This window comes from Temnothorax curvispinosus, unplaced genomic scaffold (assembly GCF_003070985.1).
Source record: "Temnothorax curvispinosus isolate PA1 unplaced genomic scaffold, ASM307098v1 QBEX01005026.1, whole genome shotgun sequence".
In the NCBI taxonomy this organism is placed as follows: Eukaryota; Metazoa; Arthropoda; class Insecta; order Hymenoptera; family Formicidae; genus Temnothorax; species Temnothorax curvispinosus.
In genome coordinates, this window is record NW_020214806.1 from 68,437 (window position 1) to 85,774 (window position 17,338).

Sequence of the window (17,338 nt, forward strand, 5' to 3'; positions counted from 1 at the left end):
TGTCTTTTTCTGCCTATCAATGTGATATATAAATTAAGACACTTATTGAGTTGCTTGTGAATTAGCACAGCTCATCAGGGATGCTTATCGAGATTATGTTTTTACTAGACGCGTTTGTTAGCGTTTCTCCTACTTTTTATTTTCGATAGAAAACAAACGCGGTTTCTCGGTTAGGAAGAGCAGCGAGTGGTGCGGCGTGTAGAGGCAAGGTGTAAGCTTCTTATCTGCGGCTCGTATTGTTTCCTGTCAGTGAGAAACGTCTTCGTAATGCATTCTCCAAGCTGGAATAACGCTAGACTTTGCAGGATGCGCCGGCGGTGGCGGCACGTCGTAAAACCAGCGTCGGCTGAGTTCGTCGGTACTTCGCGCAGAAATAGTACGACAGCAATAATACAAAGTTGTTGATTAACGGCGAATCCTTGATGCTTGGTATTATTACACTCGAAGCATTTAAGGAATATTAATGTCACCTGCCGCGACGCGCTGGAAAAAATCATTCACTCTCTCGTCTCGTTGCCAAGAGTAGAGACGAAATATACTTAGATGTCCTGAAAATGTCATTGGGAAGATATCGATGCCTTTTCAAATGTGAGAGGTAATTGCTGACTCGCGCGTAGCGGAGATGATTGCAAAACGCGCATGATCGGCGATTTGCGCGGAGACCTCGGTTTTTCAAGAACGTTCAACCATCTGAAGAAGACACGTACGCTCGCAACCTTGGAGATGATGTATCTTCGCATGATGATGTAGTTTCTTATAATTCTCACTTGGAAATCTTCTGTTAAGAAAACGCTAAGGACTGTCGTTTTGAAGAAGGAATGAATCTGTCCTTCCAATTCTCAAGTATTACCTATAACAATCGAGATTTGCACGACTTCTCAAAGTTTTAATTGTCCGCTTCCAGTTATATCTACGGGGGAGCGACTTGCATTAAAAGTTTTCAATATAGGAACTAATATTCTTCTAGAAACTTGTAATATTCGCGTGCTGTAAGTCAGCTTTGTTACCTGGCCTAGGTTCGTGATAATGCGACGTGCCCTCAGCATAATTCCGAAAAACCCGATAGCGAGCGTGAAAGAGCTCGGGGGCTCGGATGAGGCTGGTGCTGAAGGCGAATTCGATCCGATCTCTACGAACCGACGAGGGATACGGCGACGTCGAGCCGTCGCGATAAATTTCGGCACGCTTTTTCTCTTCGCTTCATGTACTTCCAACACGAGCGATCGCGCGTCATATAAATATATTTTTACAGCATATCGTCGATGGCAAGGGACGCCCCGCGACGACGGCGACGCTCGGATTTAACATCTCCGCCGTCTGCAGAATTTAACACCGAGAACAAATGTTGTCTCGAATTATTTATTGTGTGCGTTTTCGAGGAAAATCTAGTATCTTATTTTATGTTTTCTTTAGAAAGTGAATATACCGCCTAAGATTACACGATCATACCATATGAATTATTTGCTTACTCGATCGCTTTTAAGAATGAGACAAATAAAAAATTATATATTAACTTTACTTTAATTCTAATATTTATTACTAATAAATGAGAACTGAATAAGTTTTTATTACACTGCACTGCCGGATTTTGTTGTAAAAGAGGTCTTTGCAGTACGGAGTTGGTCGAAAGTTTTCCAGACAATTTTCCTCGAGTACTTCTAACTGGACTGGCGTTTATACTTTAAGCCGCGAGAGCCGCGGAGAAAGAAGCCACATGATCCAGCAGTCCAGACTCGTAAGTCAGCCTCGGGAGCAGGTGTCTACGATTAACGTTATCGGAGACAGCGTCGATTTCTGTGCGTAGTAGCGAGCTTGGCGACATGCCAGAGCCTCAATTCTTATACGACTCGGACGAACTTTCGGCCGTGCCGATTATTACCGGTGCGTTTTCCAACCTCCTTGGACGGCAGCCAGACATGTTGCAAACATGTACTGGAATTCCCGTTGCGGACCTTCGAGTCGCGCACGCGATATGTCACGGACTCCGCGACTTCGAAGCTTCTACGCGGGCGGACTCCGACACGTTCCTCCGAACACGATTTCCGCGGCGAGCATGATAACGCAGGAAATATACAGGGTGTTTCGCTGCATTGACACATAAAACGGTTATAATCGTTTCGAACCCCAAGTTCTACGGTTTTATCGGTGATAAAATACTCGTAAATTTGTAAAAACTTAATAAGCGGAGTTTGAAATATTTAACATATCGAGGGACATTTTTTCTATCTTCTACAATGTAATTAATTTCTTTTACTGAGATATATTATCTCTTGCTTCTAATATCGACACCGGGAATCCCCTTTGAGGGCGCACGAAACGACGCACGAGCGAGTTCGCAAGCATATGATTCCATCTCGGCGCGTCGGCGTCGGCGGGTTGGTGCAGCGACGGCGGCGGTGAGAAAAATAAGACGGTGAAGAAGAAGAAGAAGACGAAGAAGAAGGGAGCAGAAGCCGCCGTCGCCACCGCCGCCGCCTCCGGGAGAGGAGGCCTCGAGGTCGTGGCTGCGTAGTTCCCCACGGCTGCGGCTCCCACGAGCTCAGCCACCGCGAGTGTATATATCGCCGCTTTCCAGATCAGATTCATTGACCCCGCTGAATCTCTCGGAGCGGAGACTCGGCCGCACGATGCTTTTTCCCCCGTGACACAAACGCAACCGGCCCGCGGCAGCGGCAAAGCGAGAGATCGGAACGAAAAATATATGTATATATGTATGGCTTGACTCTCGAACGAACGATACGTAACACGTACACAAGCCCAACGCTGCGTGTGTATTAACGCACTGAGAGTAAATCTAGCGCATACAAGATTAAATGAGTGCTGAAGAAAACGCGCGCGGGAATGAAAGGAGGCGATCCCCCGCAACGATGTGATACATTTCTGAGAAACGAGACGCCGAGTATAAAAGGAAGAATGAGAAGAGAACGGAAAGAATGGGAGAGATAATATGATGCTTTGTAGAAAAACTCGGTATTTTCCGCGCTGCGAAATAAAGCGTTTGAATCTTAAATTTGAAAGTTTCCTGGAGATATTCGCGATTGTGTGTGTACGTGAAATATTTTATGAAACGTCTCTTCGAGGCAGATATTTCTTCTCCCGAACACGATAGCCGGCTTCAACTAATTAATAATGATTTTGGGTAATAAATATAAAAATTATTATCTCATGTTTATACGCTACACACGTGCGCGAGACGCCGAGACGATGCTCCCGGGGATTTTCGTCGTGATAGCCTAAATGAAGGTCAACGAGCAGAAATATATTATGACAGATAATAAATGATGCGATAAACAGGAAGAGCGCTCCATATTCCAGGCGCGGAGCCAACTTCGATATTCGGATTCGAGGTGAACGCACCACCAGAAGACACAAGACGGTATAACTTAAAGAAAAAAAATTATTGTCTTATAATTCTGACGACGATCCATAAACAAAAGTGGCGTGCGCATTGGACCTCTCGTATTACAAGTAGGTATATCAACGAGCAATTTAGTCACTTTTCGATGAACTGCCTCTGACCTTGCGACGAAATAATACCGAGCACAAGACATGCGCGAGAAAGATACTTTCATGAAATTATTGGGAGAGATATTACGTCCAGGTTGTGTGCCACATATAACTTTTTTTCTCTCAAAATCATTATGTCCTACTTAAGAAGCATTCATTACTTCCATTAGTAATTTGAGCTGTAAAATTTCTTATTTATCCTTCGCAGCAGTATTTTTCTTTTTTATGTACGAGTGTCCTCAAAATTGCCCATTAAGCATAGCTACTGATTCCTTGATACTACTTGCCATTAGCCTGCAGCAGAGTAATTTAAATGCTCTCAATTCTGATCATCTTTGCCAATGTTGAGATTCGCGTGATTATTGACTATCCCTATTAAAATCAATGATCACTCATTGTCCCAGGACGGTCACACGAAGTCGAATATCGGGCCAAAAGTATGTCACATCTGCTCGTCGCTTCGAAGAAAATCCCGCTCGCGTCTTATTAAAAGCCTAACAGTTCGAATCGCGGCGGGCGAGGCCGTCCTGTAGCCGCGCGGCGAATTACGGTATCGCCTTCGCTTTAAGCAGCGTCGAGCTTAATTCCTCGTTTAATCGCGCGCCAATTACATTAGCTGGCCGCGCCTGCCAGGATACGATCCTCTCACTGCTGACAAGCCGGTCAGCCTTCGCGGTGATATGACGAAATTTCGGATTCGTAGCAAAAAGTCAAATCGCTCGGCGAATTTTACATACATATATCAAGTTCCAAGAGATATTTTTTTCACAGTTGAATAAATACATAGTCCAATCTTTTATTTTTGGCTTATTTGTTTCGACAGGTTGAGCCAGTCAACTTATAGTTACTCCAGCTCTCTTGATGTGTGATGTACTGACAACCAACAACCCGCCTCAGATAAAAGTCGGAAAGTTTTACACGTGCGTCAAGTGCAAAAGAGATGCTTTTGCGTAACATTGAATAAATATGAATCTAAATATGAGTCTCTCTCTATTTTATTATCGGCGAGGTCTGACGGTCTACCCGTTTACCCCACTCTCGATGTCGTATATAAAAGACTTTAATAAGAACCTTTTAAATAAAATCACAAATAATAAAACAGAAAAGGTTATTTATTTATAAATACATCTTTGGTCATTATTATTTATTTATTAATATGTAAGACTAAAATAATTGACTAATAAACATTGCTCTAACATTTAAGCCAACATTTATAGTATTTGTATAGTTTGAGATAACGCGTGATCTAAGGCACCGATTACTCCGGCGTGGATATCCCGTATAGAAGTCCGTCGTGAAAATTCAGTCGCGCGAGAAAAAGCGAAAGCTACTCGATTGAACAACACTCGTGCAACAAGTACGCAAGAAATGGTAGTTGTTCGGTCGGCGGAGTGCATCGGGTATGAGATGTATCGGAGCTAGGATACAGCTATGTAGCAGGACCGAAGCCAAGAGATACGCTCTGAAATATATATGTATGTACGGCCACGGTCAAACTGCACTCAGATAAACTCAGCCGGGACGCATCGGGCTCCGGGATACGTACGAGACCAGACAAAGTGCATGCCGTCGGAGATGTAGGGGAATCTTAGCGGAGATACACCTGCTGTGCGACTCTCGTACCCGAGAGTCTCGGCTACGGGGTGTCTCGGAAACGCTCGTGTCGCACTTTCAGAGTTCTATCGCGCGATTTATGACCTCGATACATGCTTCCCTCGACGAAATTTTAAACGGAGGACACTACATTCCCTGTCTGAAACTTACCTGAGAGGTGGGAACGTAAACGCGAATGTGTGAATGTGAGTTTCTATTGAAACTTTCAGTTGAACTTTTAGATTTTCGAAAATGTTAAGTTATGATTTTATATTCAGTTTGTAAACTATTACTGTAACTAAAGATTGCTTTGCTTGACTAAAGACTATTTTGATATTTATTTTTAATCATCGCGATTGCCGGTAGTAAGAATTAAAGAGTTAAATTGTTAAATTTTTTTTATAAAAACGTGTCTTAAATCTTATTGACAACAGAAGTTCCAGTCCGTCTATTTTTAAACGTATGTATACCTATATACACAATATACCTGCGATATGCAACGAACCGATGAATGCAGACTGAATAGAATGCGTAATATTAGATAAAGCGCGTCTGGAGCATCACTTAACTTTATCGCGAAAAGAGGATGAAATGTGAGACATACTTGCAAGTAGATCACGCATTCGTTGCTGATATTTGATACCAAGTCTTTAATAGTTGACTTATTCTTAATGCTCTCTGTCACCGAACGTGGTCGACAACTGCTACGAGAGAAATCAAGAGAGACGCGGATTTACTAATCACCCGAGAAACGCCGAGATTACAATCCCGAGGAATGCGCTTAGAGCTGTCGTTTCGAAAGACCGCTACTCTCACATTCTAGCTACACCGTATTATATTCACGCGTGTATAGATTTGTGGTTTCTGCTAGTACCATTTATCTACCGCGAAGTCAAGTTTGGTTTTAGTAATTTAATCGAGTACTCTTTTCATCTCGCAATCGAAATCGCATTGAGTTATAATAAAATACGATGGCTCCATTTAAAGTTTTATGAAAACGGATATCTACCTCTAAGAGAAAAAGAATTATTCGAGTTGTATGAGCACGCGGCTATCGTACGCTGAAGTATTCAGCTACTGAAATGCGGCGTCTTGATTGTACCTCCAGAATAATCTGAGCGTGAGGATTCATTGCTTCGCGTTATTGAATTCGTTCTGCCGGCGTTGCGTTATTTAGGGAGAGGTCAACTCGTAGTGAATCATCGTAGATTCGAGCATGGACGTCGTTCGCGAGAGGAACGACGAAAGCTGAAGAAGACGCGGTCACCATTGGTCATCTCGAGGCCATTTAAACCGACTGAGAATAGTAACTCGGGATAAACCCCTGCACTCTCCGGCTATATAATTTTCTACATGGTGTATACCAGATTTATTGTTCCTTTCAGCTACATATTTCTTAACATATTTTTGATCGCGATTCAACTGTAACAAAAATATTAAATAGGCATTTTAGACTTGGCAACTTCTCGTCGAAATTTTCGAATCACTTTCGTCAAAATTAAAGATAAGAGAAATAAAACTTCGCTATTTCAACTAAATTGTAAAACATGCCGTTAACTTTTCGCTTAGTTATATTTATATTATATTTACATATAATATTAATTTATATTATATTTATACAAATTAAAAAGTTTAGTGTGTTTATCTCTCTCGTGCATAAAATATTTTTTTTTTTTTTTAAATGAAGATTTTATGCGGAATTTTTTTTGCTTAAAATATTTAATATTTAATTTAATATTTAACTTTTTTTTTAATAACTACCATAACCGCATTACATCAGTTACACACAATACATTGAGTTAAAAATTAATGCTCGCGTTTTGCAAAAAATTCACAACAACTATCGAGATATGATAAATAATATGCGTAGTATTCTTCGAAGTGTGTACAATGCGGCGCAATCGCTATCCGCTTTGAGTAACCCGAATGCGAGGCGTGCAATTGATGCATTTGAAACATCACTCTGCAATTGTGCGCAGCCTCCGAGAGCAATTGCGTCACGACATAATTTATATTAAGAAAATACACAGACACTTTATATATATCTCTTCTTCTCGACGAAACATATATACAAACTACACGAATCAAGTCGAGTAAACATGATCTGAGATTGGCTAAGGATTATTGTTTTTCACTGTATCTCTCTGTCATTACGCCATTTTGATAAGATTTATGAGTTAAAGAAATATAGTTTTAATATGCCACAAACTTTAACGGATCTTCTTTATTTAATGATTAAATTGACATAATTGTATCGACTGTGTATCAATTGTGTTATATTACTTTTTAAATTAATTTGTAACATTCTTAAAAAGAATAGAATCACTTTTACTTCAAGAATTTATTTATTGGCTACTCGATTATCTTTTATATCTCAGTAAATTATTCTATCTTTAAAGATTGCCTAGGAAAAAAAACCCGAGTGTAATCCGAGCAAGAGAAGTTCGGCACGAGTGATAATTAACGCATCTGGAGCGCCGGAGTGTAAATGTTAGTGTTATGGATTATGAGAGCAGACGCAAGACAAATACACGATGTTTTCTGTGTCGGTGGCGGCGGGAAGATTAAAGCTGATGGATCTTTATAGCCGGTTTGTCACAAGATACTAAAGTATGTCTTTAACCCTTCGCGCGGTTCTGTATCAAGATAGATATTGCTTACAATATAAGCGATGGTAATAAAAACGTTTATCTTTATATCTTTTTGCATATAATACATATGTTATACATCTATTTTTCAATCTATATTTTGTTTCACGTAGATTTTTATGAACGTTCCCGTAAAGCAATTAGTTATTACAATTCGTAGACTACTCTTCAGGTTTTCCGTATTAAAACACTAGAGGAAAATTGTAGTACTGAGCAAGACCAATGACGTTCAAATAATTGCAGAATGCTTGATATCGACCTATTTCTCAACGTTATCTCGGATCGCGAAGGGTTAATCATTCTTTACTGCCAGCTGTGGCCAGATTCGCTAAAGCAACAGACGTTTTCGCGGCTCGGAAAAATTTAATGGTCGTATTGACGCGGATAATTGTAGTGGATATGGTGCGAATTGTGTGATAATGCATGTTAGGAGAAATCTTTAATGCACCGCTCTTATTAGTCCTTGTTCACACGTAATGTATTTCAGATTGTGTTGCGTGCTAATTTCTTATTAATTATTAAACTTTAAAATACTTTTTACTTAATTGTATTTATGGAATATTTATATAATATTTTTATAAGTTAAAAAATTTAATATACGTATCTCTTTCTTGTGCATAAAATACTTTTTCTTTCCTAAATGAAGAAAAAATGCAGAATTTTTTGCTTTTAACTAGATCGCTCCTGCCATATTTGCTGAAAAAATTTATAAAAACCTAAAGAAAGTCTAAAGAAAAATCTGGAAAAAAATTTTTAATGCCAGTATAACGAAAACGCTTTTATAAGAAAAGCGTAAATAATAAGAAATTCCGCGCAGTTAGATGGCTCATAATTAATCTTCTTCAATTCAATCAGTATTTGATTGAATATCTGGCTGCAATTAAGACTTAAAAGATTTAAACAACGGAATTCATAAACGCTGAATAATTGAATCAATTTTCTACCGGTCAATAATCTTGTTGGCCAATCAACGTCACGTTGAAATTGACTATAGTGCCCACGTCGTTATCGTTTAATTATAATCTCCTAAACGTTGAAGCGTAATTAACGGATTCTCCGAGCATTCCTCCCTCTCCCTCGTTTTCTATCTCCCTTTGTTCTCCCTTTTCGTCGAAAATACAACCCTATCGGAGAAAGCTTCCGATACAGAAACGCTTAGCGGTTGGTACATGAGCAATAAAAGTTGTTGGTCATTGACAAACGGATAACGAATTGCTTGCGTGCTCGCGTAGGAAATGCTCTCGTCATCAGCTATCAGTGAAACGACCTAAGTACTCGTCGGAATGCATGAACAATCATCGCCGAACCATTCTTTGCTCGTGCCCCCGGTCTATAAAATATAAAAAACTTTCTCCCGAGTCGGTATTTTTATTGCGCTACGTATTCGAATTCGAATGGCAAAACATATATATATATATATAGTTGTATATGCAAAATAATCGACACGTCTAAAACGCATAAGATAAAAAGAATTAACAGTCAATAAATATAACCAGATCTATAATCATACTTTGCATGCATTATAAAATCAGATAGTGCTCTGTAAATAAATTTATTTTTAAGAGAAACTCTTGATTGGTCATAAATATCGCTCCGTTATCTCTTTACGCTTTTGATTTGACATTCCGTAAACATTTCCACTCGCATGCCGGAAACTATTAATTAATATGCGCGCAAATTAAACGCCATAAAATTCTCATTAATTCCTCACTCGAGCTGTGCTCGATAACACGAATAATATCGAAGAGGCAGGGAGCCAAAATGTGACGGAATAGAGCTTTGGCGCATGGACGGCGAACAGCCGGAGCTGAATCTCGAAAAAGTCTCATCGACATCCGATCTCTTCTCTCGCGGCAGGCTTGAGTTCGATGTTATTAGGCTTAACGTTCTTTATATATAGAAGCACGTATTTTCGCGAGATAACGCACTCGGGATCCGTCGTGCCGTTACGACGGACGGTCGCATAAAGTGTCGCTTCGCGTCCGTTAATTCTCTTTCGGTGACCTCGAGCAATATCGTGTCCGGCAAGCAAGAACTTTGGACACACTATATTTTATTTCGCCCTATCCCGAATCACTGAATTTACAGCTGGATTACCGCGCCTGCGTTCGTACGCGGCACGCGGCATTAAACGTGATATACTCGCTTCTACCATATTTTTTATTTTCCTCTTCGGCTACGCGCGTTGCACGTTTTGTTTAGCAAACGAACGCGCACGCAACCTCGTCGGGCGAAGTCAAAGATTCGGTCTTTTTATTCAAGTTTGCTTCGATCTTCCGCGAGATCGCCGGGAAATTATACTGCGTGAGTACGTTCATTATTCTTCCTTCCAATAATTGTCTGATATTAGACAAAATTATTTTTCTAAACAACGGTTCACTTATCTGTTTACTTAATTCGTTCTCACTCTGACATTCCGTTTTAATTTTCGCCAAAGAGTTTGCTAAAGAGATAATTCGGCAAGATTTTTCTGCTCGTATTAACATGATCGTGCATGAGCAGCGTCCACAGCGTGTCGCGGCCTTTTATTAGCAAAATACGCTGGACCGATTTAGCGATTGTAGCTGAAATAGGCTATAGAAGATAAGTACTCTAGTTTAGTGATCTTACCGCGATCGGCTGCAATCGAGCGCCCTTACAGCTCGCTTAACAGAAACACTTCCACTTGCTTATGTTGCGCGTCGCGGGATAGGATCGTTCTGAAAGAAGGCGCCGATATCTCGCAACGTCTATCTCGGGAGGCACGTACGTACGAGAGTACTTAATTCGTTCTCGCATAAATCATACCACCGGCGGTCTTTTTCCCCGTCATATCGACATATGGTCCCGACGCGCGATAACGATTATCGGTGTTTCACGTTCAAAATATTCCGCGTCTCCGTTCCGAACGTATATCGGCATCGGCGATACCGAGCGTTAATCCAACTCTCTGGGCTGTCAATATCGTGCCGAGCGCGGAAAATCGCGTTTTCCGTCGTCGTCGGTGAAATTATTGCGCGAGAGGCGGCGATGTAACATCGTAAACGGGTAAAGCCAGACGATGGGCGCTTCCTACCGCTGTCTACTGACATTTACCTCGATGTTAACGCATCGACTTTCGTTGATTGGAAAGCCTGATAAATATGGTCGCGCGAAAGACATTCAATCTTCCTACGGTCGTTGCGCGCGTTTATATTTTATGGCGTCAATTTCAGTGCCCGGTGGGACGCGTTGAACTTTTTGGAATGCTAACGGGCACGCTCGCAGGAAACTGTATTTTACATCTTGCATCGGGACATGTTCATAAATTGAGTCGTTTAAGCCCTATACCTTCGCCGCGTGATGTGGACACGTCGAAGTCGTGTCAATTGGTATATCTGCCTTTTCTCTAAATTTCTTCAGCGTTTCCCCGCGCTGGGATTCGCAACACTCTCGGGATAAGCTGCCCGCAAGTAATGCATTCGTTTCTCTCTCACCGGAAACGAATAATTTACGACGCGTGCGTTTGTTACGGTAAAAATTGATCTAGATTGCACGCACCGTCACATTTATTTTGTTAAGAACTATACCAGGCGGAAGAGAAGTTCCAAAGAACGCGCGCCTCTAACTACTACATATATTTCGCAGAAATTTCTTCTGTTGTCCGATCTCGAGATAGTCAACGATAAGAATTACCCCCGGTATGAACTAACAATAAGATATACGACATTTCGCGGCTTCTCATTCGCAACGCTATAAAGTATCCGCGTCGCTCCTGTTATTGCTACTGAAAATAGAAGGCGAGAAGACCCCTGGAATAAGACGGCGGCGGCGCGTATTCCCGCGAGGCGACGACACGTAAACGATCGGGAAGTCGATTCTCGTATTTGTACGTCTTATTCACGAAGCAGACATAATCCCGGCGTGCCTGCGTAACGGTAAAAACAGATCGGCGTGCATTCACTTTTCCTCGCTGTGTGTACGCACACTTGCAGGCGCATTATCCAGCCGGCATATGAGGCACGCACTTTGCAGCGCACGCCTTTTAAGGATATATGCGAACGGTAACGTGTCAGTGCCTAGTAACAAGCCGAAACACATTGTACTTCTCGAAACCTCCGAGAAATACAAACGGCGGTATCACGCGATGCAATTGCCTACGTTTAATTATCCTTTTATCCTTTTACGTACGCTTTATACGCGGAAGTCTCGGTTAAAAGCGAGATATAAAAGTAATTGAAGAGCGGAAATGGGGGACGTCAGATGAGCGCTACGTTCTGATTTTTTTTCTCTACCGACGCATATAGATTGTGCGATAAAACGTATGACAAGTTATAGTCTGCAATTATCTCTTTATATAATATAATATACTTATATTAAATATTTAAATAAAATTAAATTTAATTTAAATATTAAAATATCTTTAAAATTTTCTTTTATATGGTCTCTGAATTATGGTATAATTCTGCTATATGATTCGCGTCCAAGATTCGCTGTCGGTTTACACATGTTCCCGCAGACCATCATATTCGCCTGATGGACATATTTCAGCTGTATAGCTCTTCCTTTCTCGCTTATCGTTACTATCACAGTAAACTCGACGATTAATTGGACGTTCGTTCGGCGGTCGAGTAAGTTGATAAAATCGGCAATCGATTTGTGGCACGTATGTTATTGTGGCATAGTATGTCACTGAACGCGAGGAGATAGGAGTGTATCCCGTGATTTTTCCATTGCGAGCATGCTCCAAGAGGATCGGAAACAACTTTCACTCGACAATAATAATCGACTTATTCTTTTCCGCGTGTCACGCTGCGCCCTGGTCTATGATTATCAGTCGTTTCGAAGTTCTCTTTCTAATTATTCAAATCATATGACTCGTAGAGACAGATGGAAGCATTTCTAGCGGGACTTTAGAGAGACGAGATCGAAGCAGATGCGCAACATTCTGAGAAATTCCTGTGGAAACTCGCGCGGTCCTAAATTGCCTCGGGGGAACGATGCGTCCGGTATACGCGCGTTGCCGGCTAAGTGGCGTCTATTAAGATTAGAAACTGGGTTAACATTGCTCCTTGGGATGAGCCGCTACTTAAGTGAAAGCCCTGGCGGCTGAAGTTAATTCATCGCCGCGTTGCGCAAACGTATTGCTAATTTCTCCGTTCGACCACTTAAACGCTCACCACACGTGTAAGCGCATAGAAAACATATTAATTTCATCTTCCTATCTGTTGGCAGACTGATCCGATGGTTCCAAGAACGAGGGACAGGTGACAAGCAAAATCCAGACGAGCGCTCCGAGATATATTTCCCGAATTCCGCGAAGAGGCTTCGATTAGAAGCAACGAGGACGAAACGATGCTGAGTCTACGGCGAAGGCATTCTCGGTGGAGAATGTTCCCCGTCTTACTGTTTCTCGGAATGATCTGCAGTGGCGAACTGGCGCCTATCCGTGTACCTGAAGAAACATCGTCAGCGACGTCGTCGACACCGAAAAAGAAGGACATTGGCTCTCTGATCGACCACTGGGAAGGGTGGTCGATCCTGATGGACGCACAGAATCTCCAACCCAGTATGGACCACCCTGCCCCTTTTTTACGAAGGATAACGCCGAAGAGCGTGTTCATCGCGCCGGTGTTACCCGCCTGCGCGGAGGGTTATCACGCGGACGAGATGGGCAGGTGCGTGAAGAGGCAGATAAGCATTGACGGTACCGCGCACAAGAACTTTCTTCTAGAGCGACTCAAAATTATGTTTGGTAATGCGCTAGCCTCCAAGAATGACCAGAAAAAATCAACCGGTCCCCTGCAGCTTAATATCCCTCTGGTGCCCGACATTAATCGTCCATTGACGAACGTCCGATTGGACGAAATATTCTCGACAAACGAGCCGGTCGCGATACCGACTCGCAATGATACTTACTTCACGGGAAGCGAAGAGAAGACAAAGCCGCACGAGACGACTCTGTACGAAGTGAAGAACGATACGACCCTGGACAAGGAGGAGTCGGCGTTTTTTCTTGAGAATTCCAGTGTTCACGATGTTGAAAAGATCGATCGGAAATCTCCAACGACAGTTTCAATCGCGGAATTGATCGAGGAGATGAACGATACCAATTCCTCGGAAGTAGTGGACTACAAGATCTCGATAAACCTGAAACCACTATTAAACTCTTCAAGCGTGAACAGGGTCAACGCGAGTGACGGTACGGAAGAAAGCATCCCGATGGCGGAGAAGCGGGAGGAGAACTCCACTGAAACGCCGCCCGCACTAGTGCTGCTGATCTCGCCTACAAAATTAACAAACGTAGTGGACGATCTGTCGTTGACGCAAAACGATACCGCCGAGCAAATCACGCAAATGTCTGACGTCACCTCGAACACTACCACGAAGGACAGCATCATCGTCGAGGCACCGGACTCCACCGCGCTTCCACCTGCGAAACAACTGACGTCGAATCCGCTGGATGAGCAACGAGATAACGAGACATACGCGGAAGACGAATTAACACCGGAGACTTCCAAGCCGAACGAGTCGCAGGAAACGGATTTCATCTATGATCAGGAAGAGGACGACGGGGATTATCAATACAGCACGGATGTGCCGGACGATGAAGACTCGACTGAAGGTGAGGAGATCTTGAAGCATGGAGAGGCCGGCATGACGATTCCCACGCGAGACATCGAGCGATTAGATCGCGAGCGTCATCAACGGCAGCGAAATCGAACCGCAGATCTACAGAAGAAGATGCTCGATATAGGCGATCGAGTCATGATCCGCTTTAACGATTCCGCGCCTACGGAGGACAAGGACGAGGCGGGGAGCAATGTCTCCAGCGAAGTCAGCATCGACGGTGACTTCATTCTGGAGACAACGATCCTGGACGTGAACACCGAGAGACTGCAAGTCACCACTCAGTCGCCGCCGGACGTGACGGAAAAAATCGTCAAGGATAGCGAGAACGGTTCCAAAGAATCGTTCGGCAAGAATCCCGATATCGTGCCGGAAGTCGTATTCTCTCAAGACGCTTACGGCGCGGCGTCCACCAATTCGAACGGACGCGAGCGAACCGAGCAGCTCTCTACGAGGATCGAGAATGAAAGGAACGAGGAACTGGAAACTGCGCCTTCCTCGTCCGAGTCGCTGTTGTACGACTCGCCGGAGGAAGACCCGATAACCGAGATCCACACGATCAACGAGAAACGATCGGACGCCAAAGAGAGCGTGCTGCAGGAAAGTTCGACGGGCTCCCAGTCAAACGTCCCGGTGAGCAGTTCCAAACAGACTACGATGAATCTCGACTCCACCGAGGATTTCGTGAGATTTCCCGATTACCCAAGGCAGCCGCAACAAAGTAATTACGTGAGGTTCCCGTCTAACGAAGCCAACAGCATACACAGTCAGAATTATAAGCAGAACACGCGCTATCCCGCGGACGACGTCGTCCCTTACGGCGGCACCAGCACCAAGAGCAGCGTACCCACGCGTCAGAAACCAATTTACTATCTGACAGCGTCAAATTGGAAGCTGGACCGATCGCAACCCGATCACATCCAGACGACGGCCAGCGAGAGGCAGAATCGGAGATCGGATTTGATGCGTTTCTGGAGTAAGATGCCGCTGATCAGGGATCCGGACATGTATCCCTATCAGGACGAGGCGACCGACGACGACCAGAAACAATTCCACGACCGATTTTTCCGGGGGCGATCGTCGCGGAGGTTGAGCCCCTTCACGGAGACGTCGCCGGGGAGCAGGGTGCCAACGCAGAAGCGAAGAACGCCAATCGGCATGTAATTGTCTTCACGTCGCTTTCCTTTGAAAGAAAGGTTTAATGAACTGTGTTTAGAACTGTGTCAAATGACTTGAGAAGAATTCCGAAATTGCGTCGAGATAGTTCGCGGATTGTTCGCCGCGTTTAGATCGCTATCGTACGAAGATTTCGAAGAAATAAGATCGATGAGGAGAATAGTTGACGGAAGATATTCCGCGACAATCTGTTGGAGAAGTTCGAGAGTCGGCGGTACTACGTGTATCGCGCCTAGTATTTTTTTTTTGCTCAGCGAATATGTTGCAAATATGTTGGAAACTTCGACGATCTCAGGAGGGGTGATCCGGAATCTAAGTTATCTTCCCTGGTATTGCCTTCCCGATTCTCCGTGTGAGAAGAAAACTGGACTCGCTAAGAGCGGAAGGAAATTTAAGAAGCGTACTTAGACATGTATTACATTTGCGTCATATCGTGTTGGCGATTTTAAACTCGTATCTGGGAAGACCTTTTCGGTGAAAATCTCACAAAGGATGCGTATTAATATCTATGCTGCGCAATTAATAATGATAAGCATTGGACAAAGAAAATAGCAAGTAGCTGACGTAAAAGATTTGTGCAATCGACAACGAATTTTAATGAGACGTCCAACTTTCTACGGAAAGTTCGAACTGCATCGTGCATTTCAAAATAAAGGCATCGAGTTGCTAAGCGTCGGAGGTTTTTTGCGAACTCGTTACATCTAAGATCTAAGCGATAACGAATATTGAATTGCATGAAAAATATACGTCGCTCTTTCGAACGGTAAAGTCGATCGAGAGGATCGATTTGTTCGAACTAATATTAATTAGGCTAACATTTACGAAACAAGCAAACGAAAGCTGAGATTTTCTACGGTACCAGAATACACTAAAATAAAGTAGAAGAAACACTGCCCAAAATAACTTTTAAAAATTTTTTATGAGTAATTTTTTACATTTTTTCGACTGTAGAAATTAATAATGATCCACACTTTCGTCACATATTTGATTTTACGTACGATATCCGGATCTCTATATTTTTAACTATCAATGTTTATTATTGTAATAATATAACAATCATTTTGTAATGAAATTTTTATTTATAATGACTCTATTTTATTTTTCGTAATTCTATTATTTTAAACGATTAGTTTGTCATGTTTCGCATGATATAAATAATTTCGTCGTATTGAATACTAAATATGCGACGAAAATGCGGGAAAATGCGAATAAATCCTTAATATAAAATATATCGCTGATTAGGCTATCGCATGGTAAAATAGTCATTAATTCAGCCAAGTTTCGTGCGAAATGTCGTTGATGAATCTTTATTCTCTGTGCAGCAGAGAGATAGTTATTAGACTCGTCAGTGTTAACACTAATTTCGAGATAAGGGTACATGAGCGGCGTTTACGAGCTCGCGAGCGATACGTCGAGCTCATTTACTAACGGAAGTGTTATTGAAGCACAGACTGATCTTTACAGTTATTATAGAGTAGTCGATTTTTGGTCGTACGAAATTTTGAGAATCGTGTTGCTCAGTAAAAAATATATCGTGCAGCATCAATTTCGTGCTCGTCGTTGTAAGATCTGTAGAGAAAGACCAGCGAATCACTTCGAATTACACGACCTTTTGCAGATTCTTAAATCACTCGATTTTATAAAACGACAAGCGTGCGCGAACGTGTTAGATCTTTTTACAAATCAGTCACGAATTACATCTATATTAGCAAACCCACAGCGTAGAATAAGTGTTTTTGGTGTGACCTAATCGATCGTTGTTTCACGTCGATAGCTTCAAAGGTGATTTCGCTCGAGACAGGCAAAATCAATGGTCGAAAAGTTTC

General features: G+C 42.5%; 1 protein-coding gene across 2 annotated transcripts in view; it reads left to right on the forward strand.

The window, feature by feature from the left end:
* LOC112454394 overlaps positions 1-16,692 on the forward strand; it is a 41,213-nt gene extending 24,521 nt beyond the window's left edge. For both annotated transcript variants that reach the window (XM_025015769.1, XM_025015768.1), the window contains one exon: positions 12,942-16,692. In XM_025015769.1, the coding sequence (XP_024871537.1) occupies positions 13,062-15,500 (2,439 nt within the window). In that variant the 5' untranslated portion in view covers positions 12,942-13,061 and the 3' untranslated portion in view covers positions 15,501-16,692. The remainder of the gene's footprint in view (positions 1-12,941) is intronic.
* Positions 16,693-17,338: the final 646 nt, after the last annotated feature.